At 46.3% G+C, this 13,353-nt stretch overlaps 1 protein-coding gene across 5 annotated transcripts in view; it reads right to left on the bottom strand.

The window, feature by feature from the left end:
- The window catches only part of Btbd11 (BTB domain containing 11), a 269,054-nt gene that overhangs the window by 28,852 nt on the left and 226,849 nt on the right, over positions 1 to 13,353 (bottom strand). For 3 of the 5 annotated variants that reach the window (XM_036169685.1, XM_036169682.1, XM_036169686.1), the window contains 3 exons: positions 4,975 to 5,140; positions 2,822 to 2,911; positions 819 to 920 (listed from right to left, as the gene is read on the bottom strand). In XM_036169685.1, coding sequence (XP_036025578.1) covers positions 819 to 920; positions 2,822 to 2,911; positions 4,975 to 5,140 — 358 coding nt within the window. The remainder of the gene's footprint in view (positions 1 to 818; positions 921 to 2,821; positions 2,912 to 4,974; positions 5,141 to 13,353) is intronic. The other 2 variants (XM_036169683.1, XM_036169684.1) reach the window with 2 other exon arrangements.

Here is a 13,353-nt window from a genome sequence, read left to right as displayed (position 1 = left end):
AGGAAACATCAAAGGTTCCTGTGAAATGCCAACACTGCTGAGCAGTCCCTGCCACTCTCCTCCCTGGTGCACAGAATTCAGATGTGTGGGCCACATCAAAGAGGCATGTTCTCGCTGTCTCTGCACTCACTATGGGGATCGAGAGGTCCTGGACTTAGATGCCAAGCTCCCTCTTCCAATGAAGTAAAGACCAAGTTAAGACTGAGGCTACATCAAGTCTAACACAGTGAGAATAATACTCCCAGGATCGCAGACACAGGCATGCCACCACATTTAGAGCTGTTTCAGAAGACACGGAATCTACTGTAGAAACCCCCCTCCCCCGCCTCCAATTCTCAAGAGTCAAGACTCACACCAGCACATTTTTCAAACACACCCTTATTGATCTGGATGCTTCTTCCCACTGGTTGGAAACCACTGACATCTACAGAACACTAGGGTCACACCTAAGGGAAAAGTCCCTCTAGGTACTGACTCCGGCCGAGTCTCACGGTCATGTGAAGAAAAGTAAAAGGAGCAAGTCCACAAAAATAACAGCTGAAGTCTCACCTCAGAGCAACCAGGAAGAACTCCACAGGTCTGTCACTCTGTGTGTGAGGCTGCCTGTGGGTATGCAATGCTTTCATATTGGTTAATGCTTGGCCAAATAGACGCTTAAGTATGATAATTACATTATAAAATAGGGATATGCTACATTGAGTTGCAATTAACCAATATGAATAACTCAGGGAGATATGCATGCTGGGAGAGATTTAGATTTGCATCATGGAGGAGGTCACAGTTCACGGTCAGATGTGGATAGGGAAATACGTTAATACCTGAACTACAGGAATATGTCCATGCAACACAGCAAAAGTCAGAGCCGTCCAATGGCGGGTCTCGGGGTGGACGGATGGATATTTATGAGGAGTACTGACAACCTATAAACAAATTGAAGTTATTTTTAAAAATGTGACCTTCACAATATTTAGGTTTGCAGATTCTAGCCTATCTGTGGCCAGGCACACAGACTAGGAGAGTACCAAAGAGACATCCTGGCAGGTGCCTTGGGAAATGGTGGTGACGCTGGGTAGTGATTTCCCCTGTTGAAGGCTCCAAGCAACCTCTTGCTAGAACTGGGCGCTGGTCTTGCTTGAGTGTCTTGGTAGAGATGTTGAAGCAGCCTTCTGGAAGCAGGCCATTGGAGGACTGTGTTTTGGGGATGTTATCAATGGGGGCAGGGAAAGGTTTTTGAGCCTGTATTCTCTGTGTCATCACTGTCCCCCTGAAAAGCCTTAGTGTTTGTTCACTCCTAGAGATGCTTTAGAAAAGTGGCTCCTGTGAACCAGCTTCTCTGCCCATCTCTTTCCCTCTTTCTGCTTAAGGAGGATGGTGGTACAGGAAGGGAGGTAGCCTGAAACATCTCTAGCATGCTAGCTATATTTCAGATCCTCAAAGGGGTTGGGTGAGGGTAGGTCTGCTTTATGCTTTCACAGTAGAGAAGACAGTCATTCATTTGAGAGAGAATGTCCCTGCCACTCTGCTCACAGATCACCTTGGCTTCTTAGTTGAAAAGAGCCCTCATCTAACTGGAAACACAGGCAAAAAACTTGCCCTGAACATACTAAGAAGAAGTAATGAGAGACTGGGTTTCAGGATGGAGAAAGGCCTTGAATATACAAAGCTGGGACAATGTTCAGAAGCCGACAACTGGGGACTTGTGATATTAACACCACACATGGTGTTCTCCCCAGCGTTCCTGGGGCATGTAACCTTGGCCTGAGTGTCCTTACAGTAGACAAAGGCACTGAGCGAACCCCATAGGAGGGTCTGGTTCAAAGAACACCTCTAGCTGAGGACCTTGATGGGGTCTGTGATGCTTGGAGACCCACAGTAGGGCAGACAACTCGTATATCACTTAAAACTTGTTAAGATCCAAAATGGGTTTGGATTCAGAGGTATGTTTACTGTCTGATTTCCTTGGATGAACATAAAACTCACCAATAATAAAAAAAAAAAAAAAGCACAGGGCAACACTGAAGGACACCTAATTTTGAAGCAAAAAGGTTTCCTAGAGTCGCTGATTGATGGCTGTGGCATGCCAATCTCCCTGACATCTGCAACCGTCAAGTGCTGGCCGAGCAGGCCTTCAGGCAGCAAAGAAGAAAGCGAGGATCCACTTATTTTGAGTCTTGGTGTGGTTTGGAGTCTCCAATGTGGTTGGTGCCTCTGCGAGGTACAAACCACAGCTGGGTACCTCTGCTAGGTACCAACTCTTCCCAACAACGTGTGCATCATCCTTCTCCATCTCATAAGCCACACCACTGCTTCAGCTTCGAAACAGGTCAGAACTTGAACCTAAGCCTGTCAGATTCTAAAGCCTTCAGGGAGGGGAGCCTCCATTTCCAGCCTACTGTACTATATCCCAGCAGCTTTGAGACAATTTATCCAACAAAGTGAGTCAGTGGGCCTGGGGGTGGGGGAGGATAGAGAATGTGAGGACCTATCTCAGCTCTGGGAGTCAGGCCAGCATGTGTCAGGCATCGGGAAAGGGCTGGAACATGAGAGTTTTCTGCCTCATCCCAGAAAGGATGAGTCAGGAGCTAGGAGCTGCTGCTCAGTCAACATAAGCCAGAGCTCCCTGTAGCTAGAGCTATTGTTTCAAATGAAGCACACACAGGGGCCGCTACTTGGGGCTTTGACTGGGGCCTCAGGTAGGACACAGTCTGCCAGATGATTGCACCAGGGCTGCAGTCACTGAAAGGGTTGAAGAGTAATGTGTGAGGGTGACTGGGGAGGGAAAGTCTGGGCTGGCAAGGCCTGTAGCCCTCTGTACCCTCACCTCCACATTCAGGTCAGCTCCGGCATCCAGCAGCATCTGCACCATCGCCTCGTCCCCACGGACGCAGGCGTACATCAAGGGGGTCATGCCCTGCGGTGGTTAAAACCAGAGATGGAGACATTTACAAGGTGGCCATGGTCAGTCGACAAGCACATGGAACGTCTTATTGGTGGGTGCATTCAGACCCGGGCAGGACAGAAGAGTAAGTGTGGAGCCTATGACTCGCATTCTGGAAACTACAGTGGAGGAGTGAAGGGGATTGACATCACCACATTCTGGAAACTACTGTGGAGGAGTGAAGGGGATTGACATCACCCTTCAGCACCTATCTTTGCTTAAGTTGGAGGGTTTTCCTGAATTTCATGGTACAGCAGACCTAAGTGTGTCTTTAAAACAAGCGGCTGATTGCAGTGGGGGGGACGGGGCTCACAAGAACTTTCTGGATCCTGCAATATCAACCCTAAGCTATTTAATTATAATGAATACAGTCCTTCACAATATGACAAAGTGTCTTGTTGTTCAATGTGGGCCTTGGGTCAGACAGAGTTAAGGGTAACTGGACAACTTTGAGCGTGTGGCAGCCCCCACTGACATCTGCTCCCAAAGCACCCTTTACAAGCACCAGTCAACTGAAGCAGAGTAGCCCTTAGGAAAGCCTTCCCTGCTGACTCCTGCTCATCACAAACTGAGCCCCACAATCAACAGAAGAGGGGACGGAGGTTCCACCAACAGTGTTGTGAAGGCAGTTGTTCGGGGAAATGTTCATGCTACAGCCTTATCTCACACCAATGTAACCTTTAGTTTCACTAGACATAGCTAGCAAAAGTTAAAATTTCTAGGCATAACTACAATGAAAAACGTCACACATGAAAATTACTCTAGCATTGGTACCGTGCAATTGAAAACACTATAAGCAAAATCCCAAAGTCAATGACAAACTGAGATGCATTTGTTACATTAAAGGACTTTTTGCCTAATAGAGAAGAAATTCCTCTAAGTAAACAAGAAAACAGTAATAATGGCGATAAAAAGCAAACAAAGGAAAGCAGATTAACAGGGAATTCATATGTAATTAGAGGGTGTGCAAAGACTAGTCAGGTTCCTGGGCGGCGGGGTAGGGTGGGGGAATGAAGTCTGAGAACTTAGAAAAGCCTGGTGCATTTGAGACAACACTTCCATTTTAAAGAAACATTTCCCCAGGTAAATAGAGATCGGAACAAAGATTTGTATAAGTATGTTTAGGTCAACATTATTCATAAACACTTTAAATATCTGACATTGGAAAGATGGTTAATGAATAAACACTGTAATCATTTTATACAGATACTAAAAGCAACTTACAAAAGAATATCCAATAACATCATAAGGTATCTGAAATATAAAGCACTGAAAAAAAAGATGTAATAAACCCCTGGTTTTAAACAAAAGATCCCTATGATTGTGTGTTAGGGATCCTTGATGTTGTTCAAGAAAATGATTAGCTGGTATTAAATAGTTCCGTCTGTTCTCTTCATGGAACCCTTCGCAAGACCTGCCTGTGGGAGAAACAGCCCCCTGTCCTTGTACCTCTACACTGGGGTTCACACTGAGAAAGGCTGTTTTCTCTACCTGTGACACCACTACCTTTCCAAGGTGCCTTTGTGCCTTGTGGATGCCTCTCGTGTACCAGTTTCAGGATCTGCTGGGCACTGTCATGTCTGGGTGATGCCCTAGGGTCCCCAGACTGATTTTGGTGTCTCTTAAACCTAAGAGGACAGCAGATGGCTAAGTTCTGTCTTGTGTCAATAGCAGACTGGTAGAGAACTGACTTCCACATGCCAGTAGAGACTTAAAGGCTGCAGAGTCCTAAGTACAAACGGTGGTCAAGCTAATGATGTTATTCCCTTTCTGGAACAGGTCTATTTTTTACTCTTTTATTTCAGCTGCAACGATCATGTGAGATTTCCGTAAAGATGGAAAAGTATATTCTTATAAGATTAAAAAAACCCAAAACATTAAAAAAAAAAAAAGAGGAAAAAAGGGGGAGGGGCATTATTATTATTATTATTATTATTATTATTATTATTATTATTATTATTATTATCATCAGCAGAGGGAGCTGGTGTCATGCCCAGTCCCAGCACTGAGGAGGTGAGGTGCCTCCTGATTGGTACCTGTTCGCTCATGGTGTTGATCCCGTCGGGCCCCAGCAGAGACACTGCCTGCTTCACCAGGTCGGTCCGCCCACAGTTCAGCATACGGAAGCCCAAATCCTGCTTGAACTTGGCTTCTATGGCCACTGCGTCCAGCTTCCGAGAAGCGCAAAAGCAGTCGTCCGCCCTGAGGGAGGGAGAGATGGTCACGTGGGTGCAGCCGCTTTTCCCAGGGTCTGGTCCCTGAGGGCAAACCTCCCAGCAAGCTCCACCGAGTTCCTCCTTTGCTTTTCCTGCAAATTGCCTCTTCCAGGCTCCCATTTAAGAACTGCCTCCTGGTGGCTCTTAACCCTCTGTCCTCACTGCAGCTGGGTCTGGTCCCTCATCAGTGCGCCAGTAGCGGCTCAGCTAAGAATCGCTATGCAAATATTTATGGAGTGTTTGTATAGGTTAGGTCCTCGGCTAAACATCTTAGGAGAATTGGTTCGCTGAGTTCCCACACAGTAGAAGGCATAATTCCTATGAGGATCTTTAACCTCCGGGAAACAGGGATAAGGAACCTTCCTGCAAGTGACAGAGTCTGGATTTGAACTGGAGTAGTGTGTGTGGAGAGCCAGTCTTTGGATCTACCGTGCCACCTGTCACCCAAGCATAGCATCTACTGTTTGCTTGCTCACTTTTCTGACCCCTCACACCAGGCTGTGACTTCTGAGCAGGCATTTGTCTGTGTCCATTCCAGTGACAGGCATTGAGAAGTGAGAGTTGAATGGAACACAGGATGGAGTCCTTCCATTGGAAATAGAACAAGCCAGAGCACTTGTCAGACGAAATGAGAGGTGGCAAGGTGCTTCAGCAAGCGAGTTCAGGGAGAAAGGCGTGGACGGGGAAGGGGGAAGGGAGCAGATGAGAGACAGTGATACAGGCTCCACGTGCAAAGGATGTTACTATCTTCTCCCAGTGAACTGACAATCATTCCATCAAGTCACTAAGCATTCATGGAGTGCGCATTTGGGTCACGCTCTCTCTAGGTGTCACATCACCATCCCTGCTCTGGAAGCCCAAAGTCTGAGGGAGAGGACATAATTCAGTGTATCTAATACAAAGTATTGAGGGTTCAGAGACATTACTTCTAAGTGAAATATGTTATGGGACTGTAAACCTCTCTGCACTACACACCCACTAGGGGCGCTTATGCTTCCTAGGAAGGTGCCCCCTGTGCTGTGGCTGTAGGATGGGGACAGGAGAGGATGGAGGCACAAGTCCTTTGTGCAGGGCCAGCAGGAGCAAGGGTCCAGATGAAACACCGTCAGGCCCCCACAGAGGTCAGTGTTTCTGGGGCATTAACCTTTGGGCGAAGTGTGCCAGTAGCTGAGGGAAGTGGGGTGAGGCCACAGAGACCCTAGGGTGTGGGGAGATGATGGAGGAACCCAGGGCCTCGTTTCAAACATGGCATCAGCATCCTAGACTTTTGGTCACAGAATGGGACTGTGCTTTATGGCTTCTTGGTCCAGTGCATGTGGGCTTTGAACTCGGCTAGAGTTGCCAGATTAGGCAACTACAAACGCTAAATCAACAGTCACAGGGCATCTTCATGTCAGAGCTTTAGCTATTGTTTGTCGAAGATAGAAATTTAACTGGGTTTCCTCTTTTTTTCTTCTGGAGAAGGGCAGAGCTAAATATGCAGAGAAACTCAGGATCCTCCACGTTTAGTGTGGTGGCAGGGACTAACGGTCCCCAAAATCACTCAAGGAAGCTTGTGACACCAGAGTAGCAGGGCAAGACCCTAGGGTGCAGATCACAGAGGCTTCCAGGCGGAGTAAGTGTGACATCTGTGTGTTATTCTAAAGTACCAGGATCGTGTGTGTGTGTGTGTGTGTGTGTGTGTGTGTGTGTGTATGTGTGTTATATATGTGCATGTGTGTATATGTGTATTGTGTGTGTGCGCATGTGTGTGTGTGTGTGTGTTATGTATGTGCGTGCGTGCGTGTGTGTGTGTGTGTGTGTGTGTGTGTGTGTGTGTGCAAATCTCCGGCACTCAACTTGATCCATTGCATGGACAACTTTTCTTCTGCTTATGCTTTCCTAGCCGTAAGAGGCTGCTTTGTGAAATCACGTGGCTCCCATCCTGGGGAAAGGATGTGGAAGGAAGGCAGGGAGTGCTGTGGAAGGCTGATTTTGTGGCATGGCATGGCTGTTGAACTCTTGACATCTGTGGTCACCTGTTGAAGATCTCTACAAGCCTGGGCCTGTCACCATTTCACGGAGGGAGGAGGGCTTCATGATGACCCCCCACCACCTGAGGACTTTTATGTAGTTAATGGTTTCCATGTTAATGTAGCCACTGGTAATGCACCCATGTTCCTGTAAATAATGCTAGTTATTAAAAGCACAAAAACATGGAAACAGGAGGATTATTTGGAAAGAGGCGGGAATCAGTAAGAGTGGGGGGGCACAAAACCAGTGACAGAGTGGGGAATATGATAAAATAAACACATGTATTAAAATGTCTTGATGAAACCCAATATATATGATTAACACACACTAATAAAAACATTAAAATTACAAAGGAGTGCCCATCTGGGAACAGATATGAGCGATCATCATCACAGAAAAGCCCACCTAGTCATTTCTTCTTGCTTGTCTGTCTCTAAGCCTTCTGGTAGCCTCAGTACTTCCTGTCTCATTCAGATACATGGTTTTCTCCCTTTCCCTGGGCCTGGGCAAGGATGACCAGTGCCCACTGTGTGTTAAACCCCATGCCAAGGAGCTCCAGAGGAGGGAGGCAGAGGCTGAGTTCGCAGAACTCAAAAGCTTGTAAACAGATAATTCTAAGAACACCACAGTATTTACCAGCTCCTGAGGTCTTTGATTTTAACTAGGAAGAGACAAATGGCAGGGAAATCCCTGCAGCTAAATGATGATAATCGTCATTACAGGAAGCTGACGTTTTCCGAGTACTTACTGTGGAGATCTAAGCTCTTTCTGTGTGTTAACCTGTACTGTCATCATGGTGAGCCCCAGAGCTAAGCACTATGTTTAGCCTACTCCAACAATGAGGAGACCAAGGCAAAAGAATTTACCAGAGACACAGGTACTAAAGGACAAGCTGGCAGGTGTCAGGGGTGACCTAACCCCCACCTGCTGGGGGTCAGAGGGCCCTGGAACACACCATACATTTAACTTCTATTGGGGATGGACTGTTGGATCTCTAAATTCAGCATCTCCAAAGTATGAACATCTCTGTTCCTACCCTCTAAACTTCCCCCTAGCTGCCCATCTCAGCCATTGACTTTGCTGCTCACCCAGGTGCTGAAACTAGAATCTGGTCTCACACACGCATCCAACCTAACAGCTGTTACATTGAACCCGAACCCCAAATCCATCCCCTTTCCCACCCTCATGGTTCTCCATGGGTCCCCGTGCACACTTCCAGGTGGAATAGTGTAGGAACCCAACAGTCTTCATGATTCCATTCTCCCTACCCCGTGCCACTTCTCACCCAGAGTCGGAGTGAGTGTCAGCACAGGCAGGGCCTCTTGGTTCCTTCTAAAGCCTTCTAGTATATTAAGGATACAATTTGGCTCTTGGCACACACCCAAGGACCATGTCCCTGTTTCTTCCCCTTGGAAAGCCTTCCTTGAGGTTCTTTGCAGGGCTGGCTCCTCCTTGTCCTCCAAGAGTAAGCTTGACCATAGCTGAGGAGGCCTCCCAGCAGACCAGATGAGTGTGAAGACAGGTGTGCTCTTCTCCTGTCAACACACTCACCTCACAGCCTTTGTCCCCTTGGCAGCATCTTCACAATTAGTGACTAGTTTTCTTTAAAAAAAAATTAAATATCATTTAATTAATTGACTAATATGTTTCTCTCTCTTACGTTCTTGTGTGTATGTACACGTGCACATACACAGTGCCCGTGTCGAGCTCAGAGAATCACTTTGGGAGTGAGATCTCTCCTTGCACTATATGAGGCTCAGATCCAGTTTAGACCATCAACCTTCTTAGCAAGTGCCCCACCCGCTGAGTCACGTTGCCAGCTCCTAGTTTTTGTTTTGTTTTTTTCCTGCCAGCATGTCTAAGCGCAGGGACAGGACCACACCCATCTTGGTCTCTGCTGTAGGCAAAACAGAGTTGAATGCAAATAGCAAGAACTGATAGGGGACAGGTGTGCACCATCCATGTAGTCTTTGTTTAAAAATGAATACTTCACCTTAACTGACTGCTAAAAATTAAACACATTTATAATGTGTAATATGATACTTTGAAATATGTGCACACTGTAGACTGGCCAAATTAAGACAATTAATGTGTTGCCTTACATGCTAAGCATGGTCTCTGGTGAGAGCAGTGCAGAGCTATTCTTTTTTACCTCCTCATGCATGCTAGACAAGCAATCCACCACCCGAGCTATGTCTGCAGCCCCAAATCTACTCGCTTAGCAATTTTCAAGTATGTAACACAAGGTTATAAATTATATTTCCCATGTTTCATAGCAAATCTGAATTTATTTCCTCCTGTCTAATTGAAAATTTGTATCCTTCAACTCACACATATCTCTCGACCCTCACATCGTTATCTTTTGCTCACCACACTCCACTCTCTGCTTCTTGGAGAGCAACATTTTCAGGTTCCATGTGTCTGTGAGGTCACACATCATTTATCTGTCTTTTTATGCTCAGCTTATCTCCCTTAACATAGTGTACTCCAGGCTGGGCAGTGGTGGCAGACGCCTTTAATCCCAGCACTTGGGAGGCAGAGACAGGTGGATCTCTGTGAGTTCGAGGCCAGCTTGGGCTACAGAAAGAGAGTTCCAGGACAGGTTCCAAAGCCACACAGAGAACCCCCCACCAAAAAAAAAAAAAAAAAAAAAAAAAAAAAGCAAAAACCCAATAAACAGATGAACAAAAAACCATAGTGTATTCCAGGTCCACTTCTGTTGTGATGACAGAACTTCCTTTTGAAAGGCTGACTAGTGTTCTGTTTTACACACACACAAACACACACACACACACACACACACACACACACCCCCCACATTTTCTTTATCCATTCACCTGCTGATGGGCAGTTAGGTTGACTCCATTTCTTAATTATGTAAATGATGCTTCAACCTAACCTGGTGATATGAACGAGCTCTGTGACTACTGACTTCCTTTATGTGTCCAGTAGTAAGACTGCTGGATTCTGTGGTAGTTTTACCTTACATTTACAAGCTCCATGTTTTCCACAATGGCTGCATTTACACGTTCCCACCAACAGTGCACACCAATTCCCTTTTCTTTTCGACCATAGCTATTCTATCAGGTGGAATTGTATTTTCCATCATTTTGTTGTGAGATGTTATTGTCATTTTAATGTGAAGTCCCCTAATGGGTAGTGATGGCTGGCATTTAAAAATACACTTACTGACCATTTCTTTGTCTTCTTCTGAGAAATGTCTCTTCAGGTCCTTTGCTCATTTTCAGACTGAGTTATTTGTCTTGTTGCTACTGAGTTGAGTTTATTACACACTCTGGCTGCTCCCTCCATGTCTGATGTGTTTGCAGACATGTTCTGCTCTGTGTGAGCACCACATGCTGTGTGTCTTTCACGCTCTATTCAGTTGGCCGGCTCTTTACTGTTGTTTCCTTTGCTGTGCAGAGACTTTGAAATTTGATGCAATTCCATTTGTCTACTTTGGATTTTGTTGCCTGTGTGTTTGGAGTCATATCCAAAAATTATTACCAAAACCAATGTCATGGAGTTTTCCCTCTGTGTTTTACAGTTTTAGGTCTTGAGCCCATTCTGAGTTAATTTTTGTATATAGTACACGATGAGGGTCAAATTCCATTCTTCTGCATGTGGATATTCAGTTTGGGCAATACCACATATTGAAGAGACTATCCTTTGCTCCATTGCAGAGTGTCCCCCATCCCTGCCCCATCACCAGGGTCTCGTTATGAAGTGCACACTGGCCTGGAACTTGCAATCCTTCTGAGTCTCTTGAGTGCTGGGATTACAGACATGTGCCACCACACCGGGCACCATTCATTCTTGAGCACAGCCGCAGGAAACACCTCTTTACCAAGCAGCCAGCAGACACAGAGCAGTGGTCCTGGTTTCCCCCACAGACAGAGCAAACAGTGGTTTCAGTTTCTGAGTCAAGTCAAGCAAGCAAACTAAAGCAGGTAAAACCCATTTTCCAACGAAGTGTGAAACATGGCTTCCCATTCAACCCAGTTTGCCAGAGAACTGAACTCTGGGAAACCATCCCTTCAGCATTCCCCAGGACAGGGCCTCAGCTCCATTCATTCCTGGAGAGTCCCTGCAGAAGCTCTGAGCTGCAAACCAACAGGGCTCCTGTGGCCCAAGCAAATAAGTCTGCCTTTCTCTGTGCATGACTTATTTATGCAGGAATATATTCAGCGTGTCCCCCTGGGACTCCCCAGGTAACTAACTTTGTGGTTTTCCTTTTGAGTGGCTTTCAAGGATGCCATAAAACCCCCCATCAATTTAAGTAAGAGGTCAGCTACTGAGGTGGTCAATTTCTCTGATTTCTCAAGTGCCCAAGTCCCAAGAAACTGGTGCAGTATCTTCCAACTCTTCAGACATGACCTCAGAAAGGTGTTTCACAGAGACTTTGGGCTTCAGGGCCTGAGTGCGGGGAGAGAGAGACTGCACTTCTTATTCTCTGTAATCAGGGTGCATGTGGGTGAGCAGCTAACACATTCTGCTCACCTCTCAATGCCTCCTGAGTGACAAATGCCAGCTGGCAATGTCCAGACACCCTTATATGTTGATCAACTTCCATGCTAGCTTGGAAGTGCTGAGCTTGAACTCTGCTGTGTCTTTCACTGGGCGCAGGTCCAGCTCTGGCACTCAGTGGCTATGTGATATCAGGGCCAGTGGCTTTACTGTTTGTCCGTCTGGTTTTCTCATCTGTAACACGAGCTTTGTAGTAACACCTTCCTTCCAGGATGTTGGCTGTCAAATGAGGTGACCCTCAGGAGGTGCTTAGAAGAGCATCATGCAGAGAACACAGAATTACGGAGCTGGGGAGCTAGCTCAGTTGGTGAAGTGGTTGCCACAAGAGCACAGGGGTCTGGGTCGCATCTTAGCACTCACATCCAAAGCCTGGCATGGTGGCACACTGATGCCAGAGCTGGGGAGTGGGGTGGAAACCGGAGCCAGCCAACCTTGCTGAGTTGATGAGCCTCAGTGAGAGACTCTGTTTCAGAGAACAAGGGGAAATGTTCCTGAGGAACAGCACCTGAGGCTGACCTCTGGCCTCCATACACAGGCACACATGCACATTTGCTCCTGCACACACACAAGCAAACAGGTACACACTCCTGTACATATACTGTACGAATATACATTACAAAGCCAAGTGGGACTTCAAAGAATACCCTGTGGAAGAAGCAGATCCAGGTGCCAAGTACACAGAACACTGCAGTGACAGTCTTCTAAGTTCAAATTAGACATCGTGTCTAACAAATGCCACGGCAATCAAGGAATAGAGGCAATCCTTGCCCCAGAGGGAATGCCATGCTCCCAGAAGGCTACCACCTGGTGCCATCAGGGTTTTTGCAAGCAAATTGTGATGAAGGAGGTGAGAGAGAGTCAGTGCTGGATGAAGAGACAGTTCCTGGGACAGTACAGCAAGTGAAGAAAAGCAGAGTCCCTTAGGGTGCTGAGGTTTGTGTCTTTCTATTTCTCCAGTCCAGGGACTGATCTCGAGCCTGCCGGTGCTAGAAGGGCCCTGGAAGTTTGCACGCACTGTCTTACTGATAAGTGGGTCCTGGAAACGCAGGCTTAGAAACCAGCCTGCCCAGCTCTGTCCTTGCCAATGGGGTCAGTCATCTTTAGTTTTCTTATATATAAAACGGGCACATTGTATTGCTTTGAATGTTTTACTGATTTATCAAGTATGGATATAGTACTTCATACCAAATATATTTTAAACTTTTTACAAATACCAGCTTGTTTGCAGGCTTTATTATCTTTAATCCATTTTACAGATAAGAAAAATGTAACATACGGTAGCTTAATTTACTTATTGCATTCATCTATCTTTCTAGCACTATAACAAAATTCAGAAGCTGAGTACTTCTAAAGAAAAGACATTTATTTAGCTTACAGCCCTGGAGGCTCAAAGTCCAAGACTTTATCATTATTTTGAGACAGGCTCAGATAGCCCAGGCTGACCTTGAACTTGCAGTATAGCAGAGATGACCCTGCAATGCTGACGCTTCTGTTATTCTCTCTGTGGTGCTGATATCACAGGTGTTTGTCACCACATCTGTTTTTATGCACTACCAGGAACTGAGCCCAGGGCGTCCTGAATGCTAGGCAAGCATCTGCCACTGAGCTATATGCCTTGCTTCCAAGAGTTCAATTCTTCGAGAATTTGCCCCACGTTGG

This window comes from Onychomys torridus, chromosome 20 (genome assembly GCF_903995425.1).
Source record: "Onychomys torridus chromosome 20, mOncTor1.1, whole genome shotgun sequence".
Classification (NCBI taxonomy): domain Eukaryota; kingdom Metazoa; phylum Chordata; class Mammalia; order Rodentia; family Cricetidae; genus Onychomys; species Onychomys torridus.
This window is presented reverse-complemented; position numbering and strand designations above follow the sequence as displayed.